This window comes from Dendrobates tinctorius, unplaced genomic scaffold (genome assembly GCF_039654945.1).
Source record: "Dendrobates tinctorius isolate UK_male_01 unplaced genomic scaffold, ASM3965494v1 ptg000127l, whole genome shotgun sequence".
Lineage (NCBI taxonomy): Eukaryota > Metazoa > Chordata > Amphibia > Anura > Dendrobatidae > Dendrobates > Dendrobates tinctorius.
The window spans coordinates 15,557,092-15,584,395 of NW_027361795.1; the positions used below are offsets into that span (position 1 = coordinate 15,557,092).

A 27,304-nucleotide genomic window follows, 5' to 3' on the forward strand; every position below is an offset into this window, starting at 1 on the left:
TAATACGTGGGTATAAGTTTTGCATTTTTTATTGTTACATGGCAATGTGCGAGTCACTGATGGTGATGAGAGGACACTTCTGACAAGGAGATTCCTTAAGTTAGGTGGCTCTTTGTAGGAGAGACGTGGTAGTCCTGGGAATATATCTTTCAATTTGTGGTCTCTGTGGACTATGGGTTGGAGAGCAGCACCAATTTTCCTTAGGATGTTCATGTGGGGGCTTGTATGTGACCACAAGAGGCGCCCTGTTGTTGTCCTCTTTGTAATCCAGGAGGCTGCTTTTTGAGATCCTTGTAGCCTGTGGATCTGTTCATCTATTACCAATGGATGGCATCCTTGTTGTACTAAAGTATTCTTCAGTGATAGGAGCTGTCTTTACTGTCTGAAAAGATCCAAATGTACCTCAGAGCTTGACTGTTTTTTGCGTGTCTTGGATGAAAGCTGTTCCATGTAAGATATGCCGGATGTCCTGTTGGCTTATGCTAAATTGATATTTGTATGGCATTGTCCTAAATATACAGGTGCTTCTCACAAAATTAGAATATCATCAAAAAGTTAAAGGGAATCTGTCACCTACCCTTTGGCGGGCGATCAAAATGAGGTCGGTCCGATGGGCGGTGTTCCCGATGTGTGCCGCCTCCCCATCCTTGCCCGCCGTCTGCAGGTTATTGCTGAATTGGAGTAGGTGTACGCCATTTTTTGCACGTGCGCTAAGCATTCATAGCTAGTGCACGCGCAGTATGCTTTGCCCAACTGCGGGCAAAGCCGAAAAGCCGGACTGCGCATGCGCCGGTTAACTATGCCCCGGAACACAGAAAAATACTTCCGGGGCTTAGTTAACCGGCGCATGCGCAGTCCGGCTTTGTCCGCAGTTGGGCAAAACATACTGCGCGTGCGCTAGCTATGAATGCTTAGCGCACACGCAAAAAATGGCATACACCTACTCCAATTCAGCAATAACCTGCGGACGGCGGGCAAGGATGGGGAGGCGGCACACATCGGGAACTCCGCCCATCGGACCGACCTCGTTTTCATCGCCCACCAAAGGGTAGGTGACAGATTCCCTTTAATTTATTTCAGTTCTTCAATACAAAAAGTGAAACTCATTATATAGAGTCATTACAGAGTGATCTATTTCAAGTGTTTAATTCTGGTAATGTTGATGATTATGGCTTACAGCCAATGAAAACCCAAAAGTCATTATCTCAGTAAATTAGAACAACAAAAAACACCTGCAAAGGCTTCGTAAGCATTTAAAAAGGTCCCTTAGTCTGTTTCAGTAGGCTCCACAATCATGGGGAGGACTGCTGACTTGACAGATGTCCAGAAGACAGTCATTGACACACTCCACAAGGATGGTAAGCCACAAAAGGTCATTGCTAAAGAAGCTGGCTGTTCAGAGTGGTGTATCCAAGCATATTAATGGAATGTTTAGTGGAAGGAAAAAATGTGGTAGAAAAAGGTGCACAAGCACACAGGATAACTGCAGCCTTGAAAGGATTGTTAAGAAAATGCCATTCAAAAATTTGGGGGAGATTCACAAGGAGTAGACTGCTGCTGGAGTCATTGCTTCAACAGTCACCACACACCGATGTATCCAGGACTTGGGCTACAAGTGTCGCATTCCTTGTGTCAAGCCACTCATGACCAATAGACAACGCCAGAAGCGTCTTACCTGGGCCAAGGAGAAGAACTGGACTGTTGTCAGTGGTCCAAGGTGTTTTCAGATGAAAGTAGCATATATACTCGTGTATAAGCCGACCCCCCTAATTTTGCCACAAAAAACTGGGAAAACTTATTGACTCATGTATAAACCGAGGGTGGTGCTGCACAAGGGTTAATGGTGGCCCAAGAAGATGCTTCATAGATAAAAAAAAAACCCATATATTGCTGTACAAGGGTTAATGCTGGCCCAAGAAGATGCTCCATAAATAAAAAAAAAAAACCCATATGCTGCTGAACAAGGGTTAATGCTGGCCCAAAAAGATGCTCCATAAATACCCCTCATATATTGCTGCTGCTGCAATTAAAAAAAAAAAAAAAAAAAATAAAAAAAATAAAAAATATGACACTCCCCTCTCGTCACTGGGGGCCAGGTGCCGGTGTCGCCGCTGGCTCAGGCCCCCCGGCACTGGCGATATTTCCCGGTCCCCACTCCATCGCCTATCTCCCGGGTCTCTGCAGTGACGTTCAGCAGAAGGCACACACTGACTACGTCATCGCGCCCTCTGCTGAACGTCACAGCCAGAGGACCCAGGAGACAGAGCGGTGCACGGCGATGGAACGGGGACAGGTGAATATTGCTCTGTCCCCCGTCATACTCACCCCTTCCTGGCGCACGGTCTTCTCTGTAGCCCCTGCTTCTCCCTCGGTCGTCTCCTTCCTGCGTTCAGTGGTCATGTGGTACCGCTCATTAAAGTCATGAATATGCGCATATTCATGACTTAATGAGTTGTACCACGTAACCCTGAACACAGGCGCAGGAGACCTACGGAGAAGCAGGGGCTGCAGAGACGTGCCAGGAGGGGCTGAGTATGATCTCTGACACCCCCGCTCCCCCTCCCACGCTGACCCCCGGTATATGACTCGCGTATAAGCCGAGAGGGGGACTTTCAGGCCCAAAAAATGGGCTGAAAATATCAGCTTATAAGCGAGTATATACGGTAAATTTTGCATTTCATTTGTAAATCAAGGTCCCAGAGTCTGGAGGAAGAGTGGAGAGGCGCACAATCCAAGCTGCTTGAGGTCTAGTGTGAAGTTTCCACAATCAGTGATGGTTTGGGGAGCAATGCCATCTGCTGGTGAAGGGCCACTGTGTTTTATCAAGACCAAAGTCAGTGCAGCCATTTACCAGGAATTTTAGAGCACTTCATGCTTCCCTCTTCCGACAAGCTTTTTTTGGAGGTAGAAATTTCATTCTCCAACAGGACTTGGCACCTGTCCACACTGACAAAAGTACTAATACCTGGTTTAAAAACAACAGTATCACTGTGATTGATTGGCCAACAAACTCACCTGACCTTAACCCCATAGAGAATCTATGGGGTATTATCAAGAGGAAGATGAGAGACACCAGACCCATCAATGCAGACACTATAATCCCTGTATAAAAAGTTACTTCTTCTTGAGTCAGTGCAATATATGTAACATCAATACAGCTTCATTGCTTGAATTTATATGGAATCTTAACGATTAGTTTTACCACATAATAGAAAAACTGTCTACTAATAGCACAAAATGCGTGATTCAGTTTGACAGCTCCAATTGACTGTTAGCATACCATAGTATTTACTTCCAAAAAAAAACAAACAACTTTATAAACCATTAATTAGAGTCTACAATTGTTTTAAATGTTGTTTAGTCTTATGGTACACATTTTCTTTGTAAACCAGTCCTTTATGTATGATAAATCCATGTAACCCGCAGTTAACACAGGTGTCCTATTTAATGATGGTCTACCTCTGTTGCAATTGGCTTAGAGTTATATAAATAGTTCATTTAATATATTTCTGCCATATACTATGACTAATTGTGCTTGGATGCCGAAATGTGTCAGGTTTTTTTATATATATTTTGAATTCCAAGTTTTTAATGAATCTTTAATAAAGCATGAACTAAATTTTCACATAGTGTGGACAGATGTGCCGCTGATTTGCTTTTACTTGAACCTACAATACTATTTGTTGTGAGAAAAGCACCCAGCCCTTTATTTAAATGCTCATGCCATTACTACCTCTTGTGGTCGGTATTCCAGCCTGACAAATCTAACTGTAAAGAATCCTTTCCTATTTAGCTTCTGGAATTGCCTTTCCTCCATCCGTAATGACCCCTGGTCCTTTGTTAGATCCTTGGAAGGTTAGTCATAAACACCCACATGTATTTATACATAATTGAGATGTCTTTTTTCTAAGCTAAACAAGTCCAACTTTTCCAACCTTTCATCATATGAGAGGCCTTCTATCCCTCATAATAATCTAGTTGCCCGCCTTTGAACTGACTCTAACTTCTGAATATCCTTTTTAAAATGTGGAGCCCAAAACTGGATCTCATATTCTAGATGTGGCCTCACCAGTGATTTATAAAGGGGTAACAATATGTTGGGATCGTGGGATTTTAATCTCTCTTTTTATACACCCTAAAATCTTGTTTGATTTTGTGGCTGCTGCTTGACATTGAGCACTGCTGCTCAGCTTACTCGTAACCACAATAGCCAAGGCCTCCTGTTCTGCTGTCTTAATTATACTCCCATTTTATGTATATGCAGCTATAGGATTACTCCATCTTAGGTGCATTACCCTACATTTATCTACATTAAACCTCATTTGCCAAGTGTTTGCCCATTCAGACATCTTATCCAGATCGTTTTGCAATATTGTAATGTCAAGGTCAGATTTTAACATCCTACACAGTTCAGTGTCGTCAGCAAAGACTCACAGTTTACTCTCAATCCCATCCACAAGGTCAATAAAAAAAAAGAGGTTAAAAAGAATCGGTGCTAGCACAGATCCCTGCGGTCCCCACTGCTGACTATATCCCATGTAGAGAAGGTACCATTTATAACTACTCTTTTTTTCCTGTCACTTAACCATATTAAAGTGGTAGTCCAGTCTTGAGTTACAAGCCTGCAGTCACTCTATAATACTGCAGACTTGTGAATCCTGACAAAAGGCGCACTGCTGTGAGGATTCTCCGATGTCAGGAGTGTCATTCAAATTACATACTCCCAGCCACATTCCGACTAGACTGTTTCCAGCCTCGCTCACCACACATGCATTGCACAGAGAATCCTTACAGCACACACAATGTGAGGATTCACAAGACTGTACTAACCTTTAAGTTAAAAGATGCTGTACTAAGTCATAATACTGTAAATTGTAAAAACAGGTTGTATTCCAAAGCTGATCACTATGCAGTAATAATACAACATAAAAAATCCTAGAACTGACCTGTCAATCACTCTGGAGCCTCAGTGTTGATTTTATTTCAATCGCATACTACATCTTAAAGTGTTCATTTTTTTTAATTGCAATTCATATATTTGTGGCTAAACAATATTTTCGCAATAGGGTTTCATTAAAAATTTTGCAGTCTGGCTTTTACAGGCTTTGTTTAGAGTCACGTTTAACTTTGAAGTGGTCATAAAAATACACAACCGAACACATCAGAATGATCTGACGGACAGAGAACTCATTCTGCAGCCAGCAATAGACAGTACAATACCTACACAGGGCAATTTATTTTCAAATTGCCAAATTACAAAATTGATGTTTAGCCTCAAACACATGACAAAAAAATAAAATAAAAAAAAAGTCCCTTTTAATGCGATAATATTCTATCTGTGCACAAGCCTCCTCCCCCGATGCCATATTACTGAAGACCGCCGGGAGATCAATGTGTGCATATGGACACCACTTCTTCCTCGCACCGCCGGGAAACCCCTCCTCCCAGCCCAGGACCCGCAGCATCATCCCACTCCTGCTGTCAAATTAAGCAAATATGACCCTGCTCCCAACTCCTGTGACCCCCTCTAAGCTACATTCGGATACTAAGACGCACCTGTGATGCCTGATCCTGATTCTTTTTTTGCCCATTTAATTCTTCTAAACTTGGGGTGTGTCTTACAGTCCGAAAAAATAAAGTACTTAATTTGTTTAATAACACAAGTGTAAAAGTACAGGATTCAGTTTCTTCAGGCATGAGAAATATAATGGTCATATTTTACAATTTGCAATTTATTCGTAAAGTCTCAAAAATGCAAAAAAAAAAAAAAAAAAAAAAAAAAAAAAATTTGACATGAATGGCACTAGCATCCAATATATACTTTTTCTATGAATAAGATAAATATTAAAAATTACCAGCTCGTGTTGGTCTATGCTTTGGTGTGGCAAAGCGATCCCATTGTGCTACCACAATAGCAGTGATGCCCAGCACACAGACTATGGACAGGTATATGAGACGAGGCTGAGGGGAGCAGTAGAATGAGTAATACAGCCAGGGCACAAAGCTTCCCATGATCAGTAGGGCAATACCAGAATAGTCCAGCCTGGAAAATTGGAGATGATTAATACAAAGATGCATTTATGGCAAACATTGCCTGATCATTACTTTTACTGACAGCACATCAAATCGTTTCATAGCTTTTAAGGTTTAAAGTAGATATACAAAGAGGAAAAATCCAGTGTAAAAGCAGGCAAGTAAAATGTCCAATTTTATTGAAGAAATAAATTCCATCCATAAAAACATGGTAAGTGCGGTTCTGGTCACAGTGGATACAACCGACGTGTTTCAGCCCCGATGAGCCTTATTCATGGTTAGCAGCATTTAACTAGTTAATAGGGGTGGTTGGATCGTGATTCCACCTGTGCCTATTGCAGGCACCCGCCAGCTGTTGAAAACAGCTGACATGTCCCGGTTTTGATGCGGGCTCACCGCCGGAGCCAACATCAAGGCGGGGGATACGGCCATTGGACGTACTATTCCGTCCAATGGCAGTAAGGGGTTAAGCATCAATACATTTCTAAAGCAATGTCATAATCATTGTTAAGGTAAGTTCACATCTTCCATATTGCAGTGGATTTTACATATGGATTTGCTAAATAAGTCAATTTTCACAACAAATTTCAATGCAGGCTGAAACCTGTTGTGAGCAAGCAGCAAAACACGGTATCCTATCGTACATGTTGATTCTGCTGTGGATTCCCCATGGATAGATGGACAAATACACACTGCGGATTCAGCTTTCTTTAAATTTCCATATGCCTTATTAAACTTACAATTGCAACTGTGTTCACTGTATTAAATGCAAGCATTCTAACAACATGTGATCGAAACATACTTACTTAGAGAACGTGCGGGATACTTTCTCGGAGTGACAGTACACAGTGTGAAACAGCCAGGAGAAGCTGAGACACAACACTGCCCCCAAAAAGAACATTCCAAAAACCACCTTCTCTTGTAGAGGAGCCATGAAGTACATATTTGGTCTAAGCATCGTTAAAACCCCCAGGAAAAGGAATAGTAAAAAACCTGCACAATAACAAAACTCAAACAAGTCAGACAAAGACAGAAATTAGAAGTGCATTTAAGTATATCTATATTATAGGTGTTCTGGATAGAATTATTGTTAATGTTGGGCCAAAAAGCTTCTTGACCTTCTTCTTTAGAAAAAATATTCAGGAAATTGTGAGCACTGTGTGTACTGGTAAGCACTCTTGAAGGTCTGAGAAAAATACATTAAAAATGAATAAAAAAAATATATCACATCAATGGTAGACATAGTTTGGAGAGAACTAAGACATTTTTCCAATTTCTACAGATACTGGACATACAAGTTTATCCCTCTACCCATATGTAACAATATGTTATGATAACAGAAGAGATTCGTACAAGTTACAGCTTCCTTCACAAAGTATAAAAGAAATGTACCTAGTAAATGCGTCCAGATATTTCCTGTCTCCGTATGTATTCTGAAAATGCTCCTGAAGCAAGCCCGGAATGAAGGCATTGGTGGACGATGTCCATGTAAAAGGTAATCATTATCTTTAAGCCAGTCGGGAAGCACGTCATATGGAATAACTCTCCACCGGCCTTCCCACACCTTTTGGACAAACAAAGAAACATTTGTAAAGTCAACTAGAAATCTGACCATGATCATCTTATTTAGCCATCCTTCTTATCCAAGCTGCCGTCAGGAGAGCATTAAGGCTGTGTGCACACGCTGCGGAAAAGGTGCGGATTCATCCGCGCGGATTTTGTACAATCCGCAGGTGAAACCGCAGGTCAAAAGACCTGCGGTTTTACCTGCGGATTGCTCTGCGGTTTTGCCCTGCGGTTTTTCATCTCCTCAATGGAGGAGATGGCAAACCGCAGGAGAATCCGCAGAAAGAATTGACATGTCAATTCTTTCTGCGGATTGAAAACCGCAGATAATCCGCGCGGAAAATTCCGCACCGTCTGCATTGCGGTTTTTGATTTCCATAGGGAATCATTGTACTGTACACCGCAGCAGAAACTGCTGCGGGTCCGCAGCGGCCAAAACCGCTGCGGAGCCGCAGCAAAATCCGCAGCGTGTGCACACAGCCTTAAAGTGGACCTGTGAGCAGTTCTGGCTGATATAAGACACAGCCACTGCCTTTCATGGCTTATCTACAGCATTCTATAATGGTGAAGATAAGCCACCGATCCGACCTGAAAGATAAGAAAAATAAGTTTTCTTATACTCACCCGGGGGCAGTCCGGTCTGATGGGTGTCGCAGGTCCGGCGCCTCCTATCTTCTTGCGATGCAGTCCTCCAGCTGGCTTCATGGCTCCCCGGCATTGCGCTCCTGCGCATGCGTATTTATCTGCCCTGTTTAGGGCACAGCAAAGTACTGCGGTGCACAGGCGCCGGGAAAAGTCAGAGAGGCCCAGCGCCTGTTTCTGTTGCCTAGAGATCATTGCACCGACGTGAAACTCCAAATTCTGTGCAATTGATACATATCACAGAAGATAATCACAGAGCAACACTTAAGAGTTTCACATTGTTGCGTTCCTTTGAGAGGTCAGCAAACACAGGTCTGTGCTGCCTAGTAATTCCAAGCTCTGTTCAGGTGGAGTGAAGGAGAGTTGAAACCAGCTCGTTGAAGGCTGCAGGCTGGTGATTTATAACTGCATCTCTTTAGAAGATGAGGAAGAAAGAAGTGAATGGGAGGGGGATAAGCAGCTAACTGCTGCATAAACATCAATGGGCCGGAGAGAGCTGACTAGGATGTTAAAAGTTAAATCCTTTCCATGAATGTTCAGTGTGTACGGAAAGTATTCAGACCCCTTTAAAATTTTCATACTTCAGTTTTTTGGTGTCAGCCAAAATCCGCCAATTTCGGAAAAATCGGATCCGCCAAAAAAGGGGCGGAACCGTTTTTTTCCCCCACAGACTTACATTAGTGGAGGATCTTGACTGACGGTCGTCCGTCACACCCGTTTTTTGACGGATCCGCCAAAATTTTACCCTCTCCCGGGCGGATGAGACGGACTCTACGACTTTTTTTGTTGTTGACGCTCCGTTATTTTTAACTGCGCATGTCCAGAAGCTTTGCTCCGGGAACATTTTTAACCCTGAATGCCGTTTCGGGAGCGGGAAAAGGTCAGTCTCTCTCTCTCTCCTTTTTTCCGGGCACGGGTTCCTTTAAAATTCTGCCTTCGCCGGATCCGTCAAAACAAACGGTCCGGTGGCACACGTTGGTGTAAAAACGGGGACAGATACGTTTTCTGCCATTTTCGCGGATTACAACTGATCTTAACAACGTAAGTGTGAAACAGGCCTAAGTCACATGCTGTCCGTTTCCTTGTGATCCTCCTTGAGATGGTTCTACTCCTTCACTGGAGTCCAGCTGTGTTTAATTACACTGATAGGACTTGATTTGTAAAAGCACACACCTGTCTATAGAAGACCTCACAGCTCACAGTGCAAGTCAGTCCAAATGAGAATCATGAGGTCAAAAGGAACTGGCCAAGGAGCTCAGAGTCAGAATTGTGGCAAGGCACACATCTGGCCAAGGTTACAAAATAATTTCTGTAGTACGCAAGGTTCCCAAGAACACAGTGGCCTCCATAATCCTTAAATGGAAGAAGTTTGGGACCACCAGAAGTCTTCCTAGACCAGGCACACTCAGCAATCGTGGGAGAAGAGTCTTGGTGAGAGAGGTAAAGAAGTCCCAAGATCACTGTGGCTGAGCTCCACAGATGCAGTAGGGAGACGAGAGAAAGTCCCACAAAGTTACCTTTATGGCAGAGTGGCCCAATGGAAGCCTCTCCTTGGCCAGATGGAAGCCTCTCCTCAGTGCAAGACATATGAAAGGCCACATAGAGTTTGTTAAAAAACACATGAAGGAATCCCAGACTATGAGAAATAAGATTCTCTAGTCTGATGAGACGAAGGTAGAACTTTTTGGTGATAATTCTAAGTGGTATGTGTGGAGAAAACCAGGCACTGTTCATCACCCGCACAATACAATCCCAACAGTGAAACATGGTGGTGGCAGCATCATGCTATGGAGGTGTTTTTCAGCTGCATGCACAGGACGACTGGTTGCAATTGAAGGAAACATGAATGCGGCCAAGTACAGAAATATCCTGGATGAAGAGTGCTCTGGACCTCAGACTTGGCCGAAGGTTCACCTTCCAACAAGACAATGACCCTAAGCACACAGCTAAAATAACAAAGGAGTGGCTTCAGAACAACTCTGTGACCATTTCTGACTGCCGCAACCAGAGCCCAGACCTAAACAGATTTGATCATCTCTGGAGAGACCTAAAAATGGCTGTCCACCAACGTTCACCATCCAACCTGATGGAACTGGAGAGGATCTGCAAGGAAGGATGGCAGAGGATCCCCAAATCTAGGTGTGAAAAACTTGTTGCACATTCCCAAGAAGACTCATGGCTGTACTAGCTCAAAAGGGTGCTTCTACTCAATACTGAGCAAAGGGTCTGAATACTTTCTGTATCCACTGTATCTAAGCTACGGACTGGAGGCTGAGCTCCATGCAAACAAGCAATACACTATGAAAGATAAAAGCACTCATTGCATGAGAATGACAGAAGATACGAAAAGCAAGTCAATTGCAAACTTGCTTATTTTTGTGATAAATAATTAAAGCAATTTAATAACTTTAGAACTCCCCTTTAAAAAAAACATGACGTAGATTTACAAAATGCCATAAAAAAAAGGAGCGATTGCGGCATGATGGCTCAGTGGTTAGCACTGCAGCTTTGCAGCGCTGGGGTTCTGGGTTCAAACCTACCAAGGACAACATCTGCAAGGAGTTTGTATGTTCTCCCCGTGTTTGCGTGGGTTTCCTCCGGGTTCTCCAGTTTCCTCCCACATTCCAGAGGCATACTGATAAGGAATTTAGATTGTGAACCCCATAGGTGACAGTGCCGATAATGTCTGTAAAGTGCTGTCGAATTAATGGCGCTATATAAATGAGTAAAATAAATAAATCCCTGAAGGGATTCCTGTGTGAACATAACCTAAAAATAGGAACAGAGGAGTAAAAGGAAATTAATGAAAGACATATAGGCACAAGAAGTTAAAGTTATGTTGGGCCTAGTCCTTATATGACACTAACACTTTCGGTGCTTTGTGAAAAATAATGCTATTGTGGGGATAACACTATTAAAGTGAGAATATAATTTAGGTTTTTATTGTAAATATGTTGCAGAGTTTTATGTCACTATACAGTTTTCACACTAGCCACTGCGGCAGTCACAATCAGATGATGCTTCTTATTCTCTGTAGTTCACCCGACAGCTTGCTATATATATAGGTATATAATAAGCAGAGTTAAATAATTAACATTAGTGGGTGGGTACGTGATTAACCGCTTTCTTGTACTGCGGGAAGCCTAGATAAGGTAGAATAGCTGCAATACAGACACTGTTAGGGGTCTGCACTCATTCCCCTCTCCCTTAGGGAAAGGTCTGTATCACCTCCTGGAGACTGACAAAATGGAAGACATTTTCCCACCAACTGATTCATATTCATGTTAACTGCCATGAAGCGCACATACCCTGCTGTTGTAACTCTAAGGCTAGGTTCACATAGCGTTAACCAGCCCTATCCACGCATAGCGTTGACGGGCTGCGTTAACACTATAGCATAACGCGATATGCGTTATGCTATACCGTTAGCGCTGATGATTCATCAGCGCTAGCAGTGACATGCTATGACCGCTAGCGCTGAGGAATCATCAGCGCTAGCTGTGACGGAGCCTCATACGCTGCAGGCCGTGTCCGAGGCTCCGTCAGTGCTTAACGGCACATCGCGAATGTGTGCCGCTTTACGGCATACGTCGCAATGCGCTAGTTAATGGGAGGCTATGGCAGCGTTAACGGACTTCGTTACACCGCGTTATACTGCAGTGTAACGCAGTCCGTTAAGCGGACTGCCATAGCGCAGTGGGAACCCGGTCTAAAAGAAATAGAGGAAGCAAGTGTTTCAATAATATGCCCATCTCTGAGCGAAGGTTATGCAATGTTCAAAAAAGACCAAATGAATAAATAGGACACATATATCGCTATATTCCTACATCACAAAAAAAAAAATAAAAACATTGAAGAAACTAAAACCAAATTTCTTTTTCTATGAGTTTGCTAAAGTTAAGTGAAATAAATGTAAAATGTGCTTTCTTGTCAACTGAGGGGCACGTTTATCAGAACTAAATATTGCCACGCATGCAGAACAATCGTGTGGCAGTATAAGGAAGTGTGAACACTGAGTACGGTTACTTGCAGAAGAGAATTATGCACCAAGAACCCATCTCTCAGCAGGAAAAATGCAGAAAATCAGAGTCTTTTTGATGCATTTTTCCTCCATTCATGTGTAGGAGTGAAAAGCGCTGAAAGAACTGGCATACTGCTGATGTGAAACTGCTGCAAATCTGCAAGGAAAAAACAAGCAGCGTGTGCATGAGCTTTCAGAAATCTCATCAATTTAGCTGGTACTGTAAACTGCAAGGCTTTTGGTGCAGAAATTTCTGTTGGAAATATTCAACGTGTGCACATACCCCAAGGAAGAGAAGTGTAATGACATACATTAATTATACATGTATATATTATGCAGAATGTCCAAATATACTGTATACTTCACATTAGATGACACATTATCATGTCATGCAGTATGCTGATGTTAGGATGATCGGGAATAATCCTGTCTGCTAACATTGGGCAGGCTTGGCATATATTTTACAAAGGTGTTATTAAAAGGCGAAATGTCACAAGCAGTTATTTCTGTACTTGTCGCACCTATTGGAACAATTTATAACACTTTGTAAGTTACTGATGTTCTCAATTACAATCTTCTATAACCAAAACTTGAATTTCAGTAGATGTAAACCAAACCCTAGGTAAAAACTTGCAAATGTTTAAAGCACCATTTTAGAAGTATTAAAGGGGAATTCTCACATTATTAAATTGCTTTAGTTAGACAGCATGAAGACAGGCAAATTTGCAATTGACTTGCTTTTTCTATCTACTTTCATTCTTTTGCTGTACGAGAACCTGTTTTGCTGAACCTGTGGCCTGTTCAGCACGTCAGTTTCCAGAGCAGATCTTCTAATCACAGCTCTCACTTTCCTGAGCCAAGTGCTTGTTCAAAATGCTGTGTTAGCTCTATATGAAGAATGGCAACTGTTAGTGTGCTGTAGCAGGGTGAAACGCCTAACCAGAAATGTCACTCAAGTGTTGGTCCTCCAAGCAACAAAGGAGACTACACAGCTGTGAGCAGTTTAAGAGACAACTTGAAAATACCCTTTTAAATAAGACAGGAATATATCCAAATACAGTAAAATTGTTTTGTCATTTGAAATGTCACAGCACAAAACGGTTGTCGGCTTGTAAATACGGCCTTCGTTCGCAACCCCCACTGACCGCGTCACCTGCTTGTTGAATAAAGGTAGAAGAAGGGTAAGTGCCTCTTATTCCTTCTACCAAAAAGAAAAAAAATGTGTGCATGCCAAGTTTGTTTTTGGTTTTTTTTTTTTGTAATTGAAGCACCACTCATAATGTTGTAAGTTCTGGCCAGTCCTGTTACGTGAATGAAGGGTCTTGTCCTCCTAAAAAGGTCTTTAGATATTGGTGTCAGTTCTTACTCTGTTATATATAAACATCAGAGAACTGTCCATTTCCTCACCTTATAAACAAACTCTTCCATTTTCTCCATGGCATGATGAGCTTGAAGTGGTAGAGTCAGTACTCTAACCTCCTCCTCCTCCTCCTCTTCTTCTTGAGACCCCTTTCCTGTTTGGTTTTCATTTCCCTAAAGCGAAATCAAGGCTTATGTCATTACATGGCTCCTAGTATCATTGGTATGTTTCATTTTTTTGACTATTCTGTGCTTGTAAACATTCATTTCAGTTGGTCATCTTTCAATAGATTTTTATGGTTCGTAATCTTACACCAACCCTCTTCACATATGCCTTAAGATATCTTGTTGCGTTAACAAAGTGTTCCCCAACTCTATTCATCAAGACCCATCAATATGTCATGTTTTCTGGATTTCCTCAGATGATGATTATGATTCAATCCCCTGTGCAATACTATGGAAATCCTGAAAACATGATTTGTTGGTGGGCCTCAAGGTGCTCTAGCGGAATTAAGCCATCCATACGAATAACTCTGATGTAGTACTACATGTCCACTGCAATGGCATCTGTATTGTAAGGCTATGTGCACACATTGCGGAATTGCCGCGGGAATTCCGCAACTCCCTGCCGCGGGAAATACGCTAGAATTCCGCATGTGTGATTCCCGCGTATTTCCAGCGTTTTAACTAGCGTTTTGCAAGCGTAATTAGCTTGCAGAATACTAGCGTTTTCCAAGCTATCTGTAGCATCACTTGGAAAACTGACAGGTTGGTTACACTCATCAAACATAGTGTTTGACAAGTGTGACCAACTTCTTACTATTGAGGCTGCCTATGCGGCATCAGTAGTAAAAAATATAAAAAGTTAAAAATAATAAAAAATGGTGTTTTTCCTCACCTTTCGGCGTCCCGCGCAGAGTCCCCAATCCTTGTGATGCTTCCGGCAAGTCCCGTTCCCAGCAATGCCTTGCGACAGTGACCTTTCATGACGTAGCGGTCTCGCGAGACCGCAACTTCATCAAAGATCATTGTCGCACGGCATCACTGGGAACAGGAGTTGGCGGGAGCATCGCTGAGGCCTGGGAACGCTGCAGGGGACGCTGGAAGGTGAGAATATCAACATTTTTTATTTTAATTCTACCTTTTACAGGGATATGGTACCCACAGCCTGGAGGAGAATCTCCTCTCCTCCAGACCCTGGGTACCATCCGCACATTTTCTGCTTACTTTGTGCATGGTGGGCATAGCCACATGCGGAAAGTATGCGGAACAATGCTTTCCTATGTGTGCAGAATTCCCGCTGCGTATTTTTCAGCGATGCGATTTTGCCACGGAAAAATGCGCATTAGTACAGCATGTGCGGAATGCCACTGAATACAATGGTTTGCTTATTGTATGCGTTTTTGCAGTGTTTTGGCGGTGAAAAAACTCGGCAAAAACGCATAAAATCTGCAGGAATTCCGGACGTGTGCACACAGCCTAATTGTCTGGCTGGTTGCAGGTTCCCTTAAAGATAACATTTGAAGTGGTGGTGTTCCAAAAAACCACTTCAAAGACTATAGCCATTTTCTCCTAATGTAGCAAAGAGGACAAGGTTGGGTATCTTGTGGTTTTGTAGATCTAGCCATTTACATTTCTGAATCCTGATGATATGATGCAGCGCTAAAACATTCTACAGACACAAAAAGAGACTTTGAGTAAGAGGTGCAATATATTCAGATACTACACATAAATCTACACTTACACAAGTTGAAGTCGGGCCCTTTCTTTCTCTTCCTGTTTCCAAGAGTGGTCCCAATTCTGTTAACTCTAAGTCTTCCGGATCTCCCCGAGAACTGCTGGGCAAGCTACCCTCTTGCCCTGATACTTTACAAGTGGCCATCTGGCCTTTATATGGAGGGGTGGGGGAGGGGAATTAAGTAGGAATAACCTGCTCTTCACTGTCTTGAACCTAAGAAACCAGAATCCATAAATAAAGTTAAGGTCATTCATCTAAATAGATGCCATTTCATATGATACAATAATTAGAATGTACGTTCACGTGTCAGTCAAAAATCAGATTTTGGTTTCCTGAAATCCATGCCACAAATTACATCTGTAATTTTATAGTCACTGATTGTCATATTTAACACATTATGCAAGCACAGCAAAACTATTTGATCATTCTCTGCTCAACAAATACTACAAGTGATACAATTCCTGTACAGTGGAAAAATGCCTTAATTGACAGTTGTTACAGGGAACCTGACAGCTCACACATCATGGCCAAGCCATGTGCAGCAGGCATCAGCTGTATGATCTCTGCCAGGTATATTGGACTCTGAAAAGCGGCCGCATTTTGGAGAAAAGCGTACTTTAAAAGCCTCCGTGGACCGAGCAGCGCTGGAGACTAGTCAAACAAGCGGGTCCCCCGGTGGCTTCTCTCCGCCCGCTGCCCTGGGAGTGACAGGCTTCCCAATGTGTATACAGGGGGAGACCTGTCAGTCAGTGACAACAGAGAAGCTGACGGAGACCTGCCTGTCCTCTAAGTTTCCAGCATGGTTTGGTCACCATCAGTTTAAAAGTCAAATATACCTGACTGACCTCACACAGAGTGCCTGATACAGGCTGCTCGAGGATCAGAAAGCAAGTATGTGCTGTCAGATTCCCTCTAATAGGTAAAAACCCATATTCTTTCTGGTAAGACATAAAATAAATACTACTCTGGTAGCGGCTCCACCACCAATCTCTATAATGACCGACCACCTTGAGTAAACAATATGCTTTTGGTAAAGTGATTTCCTGCAGGAAAACTGGCCCCTATAATAGCGTTATATTGTTTATGCACTTTGCTCAAGGAAAAAAAATATAGGAATAACCCGGGGCCAAATGTGAAAAGGCTCTCAAAACAGATCTATTTATCCTAAAAGGCCCGATTCATCACAAGTAATAATTTACCATACAAACAATAAGGCAGCAGTGATGTTCCCTCCATCTGACATTACTGATCGCATTGCGTGAAGGTCGTGTAGTGCAAGCTAAACCTTTGACATGATGAAGAATATATGACATCCTGAGGACAAATTGTCACCGTGGCTGTATGGTTACAGTCAGCATTAGGAGCTAAACCGACACTGAGCTTTCTGGTTTTAGAATTGTGCAGTGAAAGGTCTGCAACTTGATAATGTGTTCAAGTTCTTAATTTTCTCTGCATTGATGGCAGACTCACGTGAAGCTTATTTTGCTCCTTTTTATAATCATTTCTCAGCAACAAGGCATCCGATATGAGGCACATAGGTACCACTCTAATCAGAATCTATAACCAGCAAGCCGATATTAATAGTTTAGATAGCTCACATGTGGGCACAGATTCCCTTTAATTATACCATGACACAGAAGTGAAGCAACCAAAAGGAAAAAAATACATCATTAATTACAATATTAGTCTAATGTAATACACTACCTTACTAAGATATTTACGGTACATCTTAAACATATATTGCAATTTCAGATACAATGGAGAAAATAAGTATTTGACACCTACAAAGAATGGAGAGGTCTAATTTTTAGGCTATGTGCACACGTGGCGGAATTGCCGCGGAAATTTCCGCAGGAATTCTGGAATTCCCTTCCGAGGGAAATATGCGCGAAAACCGCATTTTAATTCCGGCCTATTTCCCGCGGAAAAACTAGCGATTTGCAAGTGTAATTAGCTTGCAGAATGCTAGCATTTTCCAAGCGATCTGTAGCATCGCTTGGAAAACTGATTGACAGGTTGGTCACACTCGTCAAACATAGTGTTTGATGAGTAACATAGTAACATAGTTATTAAGGTTGAAGGGAGACTTTAAGTCCATCTAGTTCAACCCATATCCTATCCTAACTTGCTCTAACATGATGATCCAGAGGAAGGCAAAAAAAATCTATGTGGCAAACAGTAAGCTTCACATTGGGGAAAAAAATTCCTTCCCGACTCCACATACGGAAATGAGACTAGCTCCCTGGATCAACACAATATTAAGGAAACTAGTGTATATACGCTGTAATATTATACTTTTCAAGAAAGGCATCCAGTCCCTTCTTAAATTTTAGTAGGGAATCACTCATTACAACATCATATGGCAAGGAGTTCCATAGTCTCACTGCTCTTACAGTAAAGAATCCACGTCTGTGAGTATGCTTAAACCTTCTTTCCTCCAGACGTAGAGGATCCCCCCTTGTCCCCGTCACAGGTCTAAGAGTAAAAAGATCATTAGAAAGGTCTTTGTATTGTCCCCGCATATATTTATACATTGTAATAAGATCACCCCTAAGCCTTCGATTCTCCAAACTAAATAACCCCAAGTGTAATAACCTATCTTGGTATTGCAGACCCCCTAGTTCCCTAATAACCTTGGTCACTCTTCTCTGCACCCGCTCCAGTTCAGCTATGTCTTTCTTATACACCGGAGACCAGAACTGTACACAGTATTCTAAGTGTGGTCGCACTAGTGACTTATATAGAGGTAAAATTATGTTCTCCTCCTGAGCATCTATGCCTCTTTTAATGCATCCCATTATTTTATTTGCCTTTGCAGCAGCTGCCTGACACTGGTCACTAAATGTGAGTTTGTCGTCCACCCATACACCCAGGTCTTTTTCAGTGACTGTTTTGCCCAGTGTTTTACAATTAAGCACATAATTATACAACTTGTTCGTTCTACCCAAGTGCATGACCTTACATTTATCCCCATTAAAGCTCATTTGCCATTTATCAGCCCAAGCTTCTAGTTTACATAAATCCTCCTGTAATATAAAATTGTCCTCCTCTGTATTGATTACCCTGCAGAGTTTAGTGTCATCTGCAAATATTGAAATTCTACTCTCTATGCCCCCTACAAGGTCATTAATAAATATGTTAAAAAGAAGCGGGCCCAAAACTGACCCATGTGGTACCCCACTGCTAACCGTGACCCAGTCCGAATGTGCTCCATTAATAACCACTCTTTGTTTCCTATCCCTGAGCCAGCCCTTAACCCAACTACAGTGTGACCAACTTTTTACTATAGAGGCTGCCTACGCGGCATCAGTAGTAAAAAGATCTAATGTTAAAAGTAAAAAATCGTGTTTTTCTCACCTTCCGGCGTCCCGCGCAGCGTTCCCGATCATCGTGATGCTCCCGGCAGGTCCCGTTCCCAGTGATGCATTGCGACAATGACCTTTGATGATGTCACGGTCTCGAGAGACCGCTAAGGTATCGCGAGATTGCGACATCATCAAAAGTCATTGTCGCAATGCATCACTGGGAACGGGACCTGCCGGGCGCATCGCTGAGGCCTGGTGGACCGTCGGAAGGTGAGAATATGACGATTTTTTTTATTTTCATTCTATTTTTTACAGGGATATGGTACCCAGGGCCTCGAGGAGAATTTCCTCTCCTCCAGACCGTGGGTACCATCCGCAAATGTTCTGCTTACTTTTCGCATGGTGGGCACAGCCACATGCGGAAAGTAAGTGGAACAATGCATTCCTATGTGTGCGGATTTTCCCGCGATTTCGCACAAAGAATAAGCATGCTGCGTATTTTTCCACGATGCAATTCTGGCACGGAAAAATCTGCAGCATTAGTACAGCATTGCGGAATCCCATAGGATGCTTTTTTTCTGCATTTTCACGCGTTTAAAATTGCCGCGAAAACGCAAAAAAAAGCTACGTGTGAACACAGCCTTACACTTGAAATGTGAGAAACTAAAAATTAAAAACACAAAATCACATTGTATGATTTTTAAATAATTAAATTGCATTTTATGACATGAAATAAGTATTTGACTACCTACCAACCAGCAAGAATTCTGACTCTCACAGACCTGTTCATTTTTCTTTAAGAAGCCCTCCTACTCTGCACTCATTACCTGTATTAATTACCTGTACTAATTGCCCGTTTGAACGCATTACCTGTATAAAAGAAACCTGTCCGCACAATCACACACCAACCTCTCCACCATGGCCAAGACCAAAGAGCTGTGTAAGGATACCAGGTTCAAAATTGCACAAGGTTGGGATGGGCTACAGGACAATAGGCAAGCAGCTTGGTAAGAAGGCAACAACTGCTGGCACAATTATTAGAAAATAGAAGAAACACAAGATGACTTATTCTTCTCTTGTCTGGGGCTCCATGCAAGATCTCACCTATTGGGGTAAGGTAGATTCTGAGAAAGGTCAGGAATCAGCCCAGAACTACATGGGAGGACCTGGTCAATGCCCTGAAGAGAGCTGGGACACAGTCTAAAACTTTACTGTTAGTAAGACACTATGCCGTCATGGATTAATATCCTGCAGGGCACGCAAGGTCTCCCGCTCACGCCAGCACATGCCCAAGGCTGTTTGAAGATTGCCAATAACATCTGGATGATCCAGAGGAGGCATGGGAGAAGGTGATGTGGTCAGATCAGACAAAATAGAACTTTTTGATATCAAATCCACTCACCGTGTTTAGGGGGAAAAGGATGAGTACAACCCCAAAAACACAGTCCAAACCATGAAGCATGGTGGGGGAAACATACTTTGGGGGTGCTTTTCTGCAAAGGGGACAGAGCGACTGCACCGTATCGAAGGGAGGATGGATGGCATCATATATCGCAAGATTTTTGCTAGGCTAGGCGAGCCGCCAGCCAGCGTGTGACACGGGGCTAGGTGAGCCGCCAGCCAGCGTGTGACACGGGGCTAGGTGAGCCGCCAGCCAGCGTATGACACGGGGCTAGGTGAGCCGCCAGCCAGCGTGTGACACGGGGCTAGGTGAGCCGCCAGCCAGCGTGTGACACGGGGCTAGGTGAGCCGCCAGCCAGCGTGTGACACTGGGCTAGGTGAGCCGCCAGCCTGTGGCATGGGGCTAGGTGAGCCGCCAGCCTGTGACATGGGGCTAGGTGAGCCGCCAGCCTGTGACATGGGGCTAGGTGAGCCGCCAGCCTGTGACATGGGGCTAGGTGAGCCGCCAGCCTGTGACATGGGGCTAGGTGAGCAGGATGCCATTCTTTTCTTCATTCTTAATAAAACTGGGGGAGCCATCATACTTTCTGCATGTGTGGGAGGGCTCCATCATTCTGTCTGAGGGTGCATTGTGGGTTGCATCAATGGAAAGGGATGAAATTATATTAATATTACTCAGAATTCTTTTCAGTCTATTGGTTCGGCTCTCGACAACAGTCACGCTCTCTCACATGAGAATTGTGTAGTTTTTCTTTTCTCTTGGTGAAGCTACAAAAAAAATAAATAAATGCGGGATTCTCCACAAATTTCAGCCTGGAGTCAAATGCTGCAGGACATAAGAAAATCAAGTTATTTTAATTAAACCTTTGCAACAAAAGGATTGTCCAAACATGACAGTCCATTAAAATGTGGTCAGTAGTTTCCAGTGTACTTCATCTTTACTGTGGCAAAAAAAAATAAAAATACATTTTAGGCCGTGCAGAGAGGTCCTAATATACCACTATTACTATTATACTCGTATTCTGCAAAAGGATGACTGGCTCTTTAGAGGTTAAATTGAGGTCATTACTGTGAGGTTAAAAAAACCAAAACCATTTGTTAAAAAATAAACTTTTTTACCCCGCCCTCCCCAGGTCCAACTGAGTTATTGCCTGCAGCGCTAACTTCTTGTTAACACTGCAGCCAATCACTGAGCTCATGGGCTCAGCACAAGTCGTTGAGCACACCGGTTTCAGAAAGACAATAAACAAGCACCAAGAACAGCAATAAAGACTCAGTGCTGCACCTGGGAAGGGGGAGTAAAGCCTTGGCTGGTTAATGAAAACATAAAACAGCCTCCAGGGGAGGGGTTTCAAGAAATGGGAAAACCCTGTAAAACAATACAATGGCCTAAATCAGTGGTTTTCAACCAGTGGTCGGGTGTGCCCGTGTCCACATGGCTAATTTACATGCGATGCAAATTAGCCATGTGGAGGCAAGCAGGGCGGCGGGTCGGAGAGGCAACAGTCCCGTGTTCCTGTGTCGCTTCCTCCCTGACACAGCAGTCAGCGGCGCGGCTGGATGACATCATCATTCAGCCCCGCGGCTGCTGTGCCAGTGAGAGGAAGCTGCCGGTGAGGAGAGGTGAGGGGTGTGTGTGTGTGTGTGTGTGTGTGTCTAGGTGAGAGGTGTGTGTTTGTGTGCGTGTGTAGGTGAGTTGATGGATGTGATGAGAAGCAATGATGGGAGTCATGGAGAAGGCGGTGATGGGGAGAGGGCAATGGAGAAGGCTGTGATGGGGGTGATAAGAAGGCGGTGGTGGGGAGAGGGCAATGATGGGGTTGTCGAAAGGGCAATAATGGGGTGGTGGGGAGAAGGAAATGATGGAGGTAGTGGAATGGGCAATTTCTACATGAAGGGGATAATGATGGGGCATATTACTAAAAGAAGGGGATAATGATGGGGCATATTACTAAAAGAAGGGGATAATGATGGGGCATATTACTAAAAGAAAGGGATAATTATGTGGCTCATATACTGCAATATAAAGGGGTACAATGAGAAATACTATGGCCATGAGGCTGGAGTACAAGCGCCAGCTCATATACTATATATATATATGGTATATGCTGATAATTATGTGGCTCATATACGTGGGACTGTATGTATGACTTTACATGGGACTGTATATATATATGGGAATACTGAGTGAGTAAAAATACATTTAGAATCTATATTATTAACTATATGTATAATATGTACTGTTTTAGTGTCATTTTGTGCCATTTTGGTTGGTGGTGTGCCCCGGGATATTTTACGTATAAAAAGTGTGCCGCGGCTCAAAAAAGGTTGAAAATCACTGGCCTAAATGATCAAAACTGTGTAAATGAAAATCTTGCTGTCCAAGGGAACCAATTAAAGCCAAGTTTTCCAATATTTTAAGGCAGATAAAACAGCCTTCCCACGAGCAGATTACTATATGTATAGTACATAACAAGCAGCTCCTGCACTCGTGCAGTGCGGACACACACCAAACTGTATAAAGTATATCAGATAAAGTCAGAAGCTCCAGCGCCTCTTCTCCAGTGGTGACACCATCACTGCAGCAGGAAGATGCACCAGGGAGCATTACTACCTGCTGAGTTTATTATTTTAGGTATTTTACACAGGTTGGACCCTACTTTTCTAAAAGTGAACAACCCTGTTTAGATGGATGTGTCAACAAACCATATATTAGAGAGGTTTCCCACTACTAATTTCACCTCCTTTCATATGTCCTAACTATCTCTAATATACACCTATTACCTGCCGTGCTCCTGTAAGCTCATCTCCATATGGGTCATCTAGTCTTCTGTTGTGATTCTGGCTCTGCTACTTCTGATCTGGAATCGGACAAACTTAGCAGCGCATGTCATTTGTTGGGGCGTGGTATCTCTGTGACAGACGGCAGCATGAAGATCAGACTTCACTCTGCTCCTCTACCTGTATCCTGCCGATGCTTTGGAGTGCCAGTCCTTCGGCTGACAAGCACTGCCATGTGCTGCTGATCATTAGAAGGCATATCACAGGGCTTGTCAGCTGAAGGACGGCACTTCCAAGCTTTGGCAGAGTCAGTCTGCACCACCCATGACTGAACTCAGATCAGGCTTCACTGATCTCTGCTTGGGTCCTGCTGAAGCTTTGATGTGTCGTCCCTTCAGCTGACAAGCCCTGTGATATGCTTTCTAATAACAAGCAGCACATTGCAGCGCTTGTCAGATGAAGGGACAGCGCTCCTAAGCATCGGCAGGATCTCTGCAGGAGAGTGAATGCTGATATCAGCATGCGTCCTCAGACTGCTGTCTCCCACAAATGACATGGGCTACTCAGCAAGTCCAATTCTGGACCCAGACCGAAAGTAGCAGGGCCAGAACACAACAGAGTACTAGGTCACCCACACAAAAATGAGCTTACAGGCGCAGGGCAGGTAATAGGAGTATATTAGAGAACTGATTGTTAGAAAGAATTAGGACATATGAAAGAGGGTGACATTAGTAGTGGAAAACCTCTTTAAAGGGGTCATTCAGACACATCACAATGATGACCTTTCCATCCATAGGAAAATCATGAGATCGCTGGGAATCCAACTCCAAGAACCCCTACCGATCAGGTGATATTGGCTCCTGCGGTGGCTGGATGTAAACATTTCTAATAACACAGAGCATTCTGTGGGACCCTGCCGCGGCTGCTTTACATTGTTCTAGGTGCTCATATCCAGCAGCTCCTGGAGCAAATGTTCGGCGGTGGTGCCACAGATTAGTCAGCCCTAGCCTAAGGATAGACAGGTCAACAGCATGGGTGTCCTGACCGCCTCATTAGGGCAGCATGACAGTGACAGATCAGGCATATGAGCGGCTGTGACAGCGGACCCCTGCTGCAATCAGAGCAGTAACATATACATATGCCCGTCACTGTGCTCAGCGTCTCCCCAGAGCGCAGTAATATATACATATGCCCGTCACCGTGCTCAGCGTCTCCCCAGAGAGAATATATACATATGCCCGTCACTGTGCTCAGCGTCTCCCCAGAGAGCAGTAATATATATATATGCCCTTCACCGTGCTCAGCTTCTCCCCAGAGAGCAGGAATATATACATATGCCCGTCACTGTGCTCAGCGTCTCCCCAGAGAGCAGGAATATATACATATGCCCGTCACTGTGCTCAGCGTCTCCCCAGAGAGCAGGAATATATACATATGCTCGTCACTGTGCTCAGCGTCTCCCCAGAGCGCAGGAATATATACATATGCCCGTCACTGTGCTCAGCTTCTCCCCAGAGAGCAGGAATATATACATATGCCCGTCACTGTGCTCAGCGTCTCCCCAGAGAGCAGGAATATATACATATGCCCGTCACTGTGCTCAGCGTCTCCCCAGAGAGCAGGAATATATACATATGCCCGTCACTGTGCTCAGCGTCTCCCCAGAGAGCAGGAATATATACATATGCCCGTCACTGTGCTCAGCGTCTCCCCAGAGCGCAGGAATATATACATATGCCCGTCACTGAGCTCAGCGTCTCCCCAGAGCGCAGGAATATATACATATGCCCGTCACTGTGCTCAGCGTCTCCCCAGAGCGCAGGAATATATACATATGCCCGTCACTGTGCTCAGCGTCTCCCCAGAGAGCAGGAATATATACATATGCCCATCACTGAGCTCAGCGTCTCCCCAGAGCGCAGGAATATATACATATGCCCGTCACTGAGCTCAGCGTCTCCCCAGAGCGCAGGAATATATACATATGCCCGTCACTGTGCTCAGCTTCTCCCCAGAGCGCAGGAATATATACATATGCCCATCACTGAGCTCAGCGTCTCCCCAGAGCGCAGGAATATATACATATGCCCATCACTGAGCTCAGCGTCTCCCCAGAGCGCAGGAATATATACATATGCCCATCACTGAGCTCAGCGTCTCCCCAGAGAGCAGGAATATATACCAGTGTATCAGTATATCAGTGATGGGCCGCCCATCACTGAGCTCAGCGTCTCCCCAGAGCGCAGGAATATATACATATGCCCGTCACTGAGCTCAGCGTCTCCCCAGAGCGCAGGAATATATACATATGCCCGTCACTGTGCTCAGCGTCTCCCCAGAGCGCAGGAATATATACATATGCCCATCACTGAGCTCAGCGTCTCCCCAGAGCGCAGGAATATATACATATGCCCATCACTGAGCTCAGCGTCTCCCCAGAGCGCAGGAATATATACATATGCCCGTCACTGTGCTCAGCTTCTCCCCAGAGCGCAGGAATATATACATATGCCCATCACTGAGCTCAGCGTCTCCCCAGAGCGCAGGAATATATACATATGCCCATCACTGTGCTCAGCTTCTCCCCAGAGCGCAGGAATATATACATATGCCCATCACTGAGCTCAGCGTCTCCCCAGAGCGCAGGAATATATACATATGCCCGTCACTGTGCTCAGCTTCTCCCCAGAGCGCAGGAATATATACATATGCCCATCACTGAGCTCAGCGTCTCCCCAGAGCGCAGGAATATATACATATGCCCGTCACTGTGCTCAGCTTCTCCCCAGAGCGCAGGAATATATACATATGCCCATCACTGAGCTCAGCGTCTCCCCAGAGCGCAGGAATATATACATATGCCCATCACTGAGCTCAGCGTCTCCCCAGAGCGCAGGAATATATACATATGCCCGTCACTGTGCTCAGCGTCTCCCCAGAGAGCAGGAATATATACATATGCCCGTCACTGTGCTCAGCTTCTCCCCAGAGCGCAGGAATATATACATATGCCCATCACTGAGCTCAGCGTCTCCCCAGAGCGCAGGAATATATACATATGCCCATCACTGAGCTCAGCGTCTCCCCAGAGAGCAGGAATATATACATATGCCCATCACTGAGCTCAGCGTCTCCCCAGAGAGCAGGAATATATACCAGTGTATCAGTATATCAGTGATGGGCCGCCCATCACTGAGCTCAGCGTCTCCCCAGAGCGCAGGAATATATACATATGCCCGTCACTGAGCTCAGCGTCTCCCCAGAGCGCAGGAATATATACATATGCCCATCACTGAGCTCAGCGTCTCCCCAGAGCGCAGGAATATATACATATGCCCGTCACTGAGCTCAGCGTCTCCCCAGAGCGTAGGAATATATACATATGCCCATCACTGAGCTCAGCGTCTCCCCAGAGAGCAGGAATATATACATATGCCCATCACTGAGCTCAGCGTCTCCCCAGAGAGCAGGAATATATACATATGCCCGTCACTGTGCTCAGCGTCTCCCCAGAGAGCAGGAATATATACATATGCCCATCACTGAGCTCAGCGTCTCCCCAGAGAGCAGGAATATATACATATGCCCATCACTGAGCTCAGCGTCTCCCCAGAGAGCAGGAATATATACCAGTGTATCAGTGTACCAGTATATCAGTGATGGGCCGCCCATCACTGAGCTCAGCGTCTCCCCAGAGAGCAGGAATATATACATATGCCCATCACTGAGCTCAGCGTCTCCCCAGAGCGCACTGCATGTACAATGTGACAGGTGCAGCCGCGGATTCCCGGGCCGGCTCCTAGCTAAATCCTTATGTAACGGCTCCCTATGGGGCCGCCATACTGCACAGCACATAGGATCCTCCAGCCTACGGGCTGACTGTCCTCTCTGCATGTGAGGCGGGCACAGACCATAGCCGGCTGGCTGCAGGAGCTGCTGACACGCCATGTCTGCTGCGCTCCTCTGCATGCATCCTCCAGGCGCCGCACACCGCCGAGCTCCGTTCTCACGGCTGGGAAATAAGAGCAGGACATGTTTACCTCAGGCTTCCACTAAATGTCTCCGGAACCACCACAGCCTAGGAAATGACAACACACCGAGAGCAGCTTCCGGTGCTGCCAGCGATTGGCCGCACGCCTGCAGACGCGTACATTGCAGCTGGAGCCTTCTCAGTGCTGCGCACACAAGCAACTCCCCTATAGAGCTGCACCGTGTGCAGTCCCTACGGCGGCCATTTTTCTGGAGACCATCTTCCAGGCTTCCTATGCTAGGAGGGCACTGATTTCACCTTCATGATAGATTCTTGCATTTCTTAAAAAAACAGAAGAATCCAGTATACAGTGCCAGTAAATAAAATGTAGAAATTGTATTGACTCAATCACAGAGTATACATACATAAGAATAATACACTCACAATGTAGAAAAATTTTTTTCATTCAAGGTCACTATTAAAACCAC

The 27,304-nt window shown here is 44.3% G+C and overlaps 1 protein-coding gene across 2 annotated transcripts in view; it reads right to left on the reverse strand.

Annotated features, from left to right (window-relative positions):
• The window catches only part of ADIPOR1 (adiponectin receptor 1), a 45,986-nt gene extending 18,905 nt beyond the window's left edge, over positions 1–27,081 (reverse strand). Inside the window, exons 1-6 of one of the 2 annotated variants that reach the window (XM_073542554.1) lie at positions 26,887–27,081; positions 15,366–15,572; positions 13,670–13,795; positions 7,426–7,597; positions 6,840–7,026; positions 5,856–6,043 (exon numbers count right to left, since the gene is read on the reverse strand). In XM_073542554.1, coding sequence (XP_073398655.1) covers positions 5,856–6,043; positions 6,840–7,026; positions 7,426–7,597; positions 13,670–13,795; positions 15,366–15,503 — 811 coding nt within the window. In that variant the 5' untranslated portion in view covers positions 15,504–15,572; positions 26,887–27,081. Of the gene's footprint in view, positions 1–5,855; positions 6,044–6,839; positions 7,027–7,425; positions 7,598–13,669; positions 13,796–15,365; positions 15,573–26,757; positions 26,841–26,886 lie in introns of those variants that run through there. The other variant, XM_073542555.1, reaches the window with a different exon arrangement.
• Between the last annotated feature and the right edge of the window lie 223 nt (positions 27,082–27,304).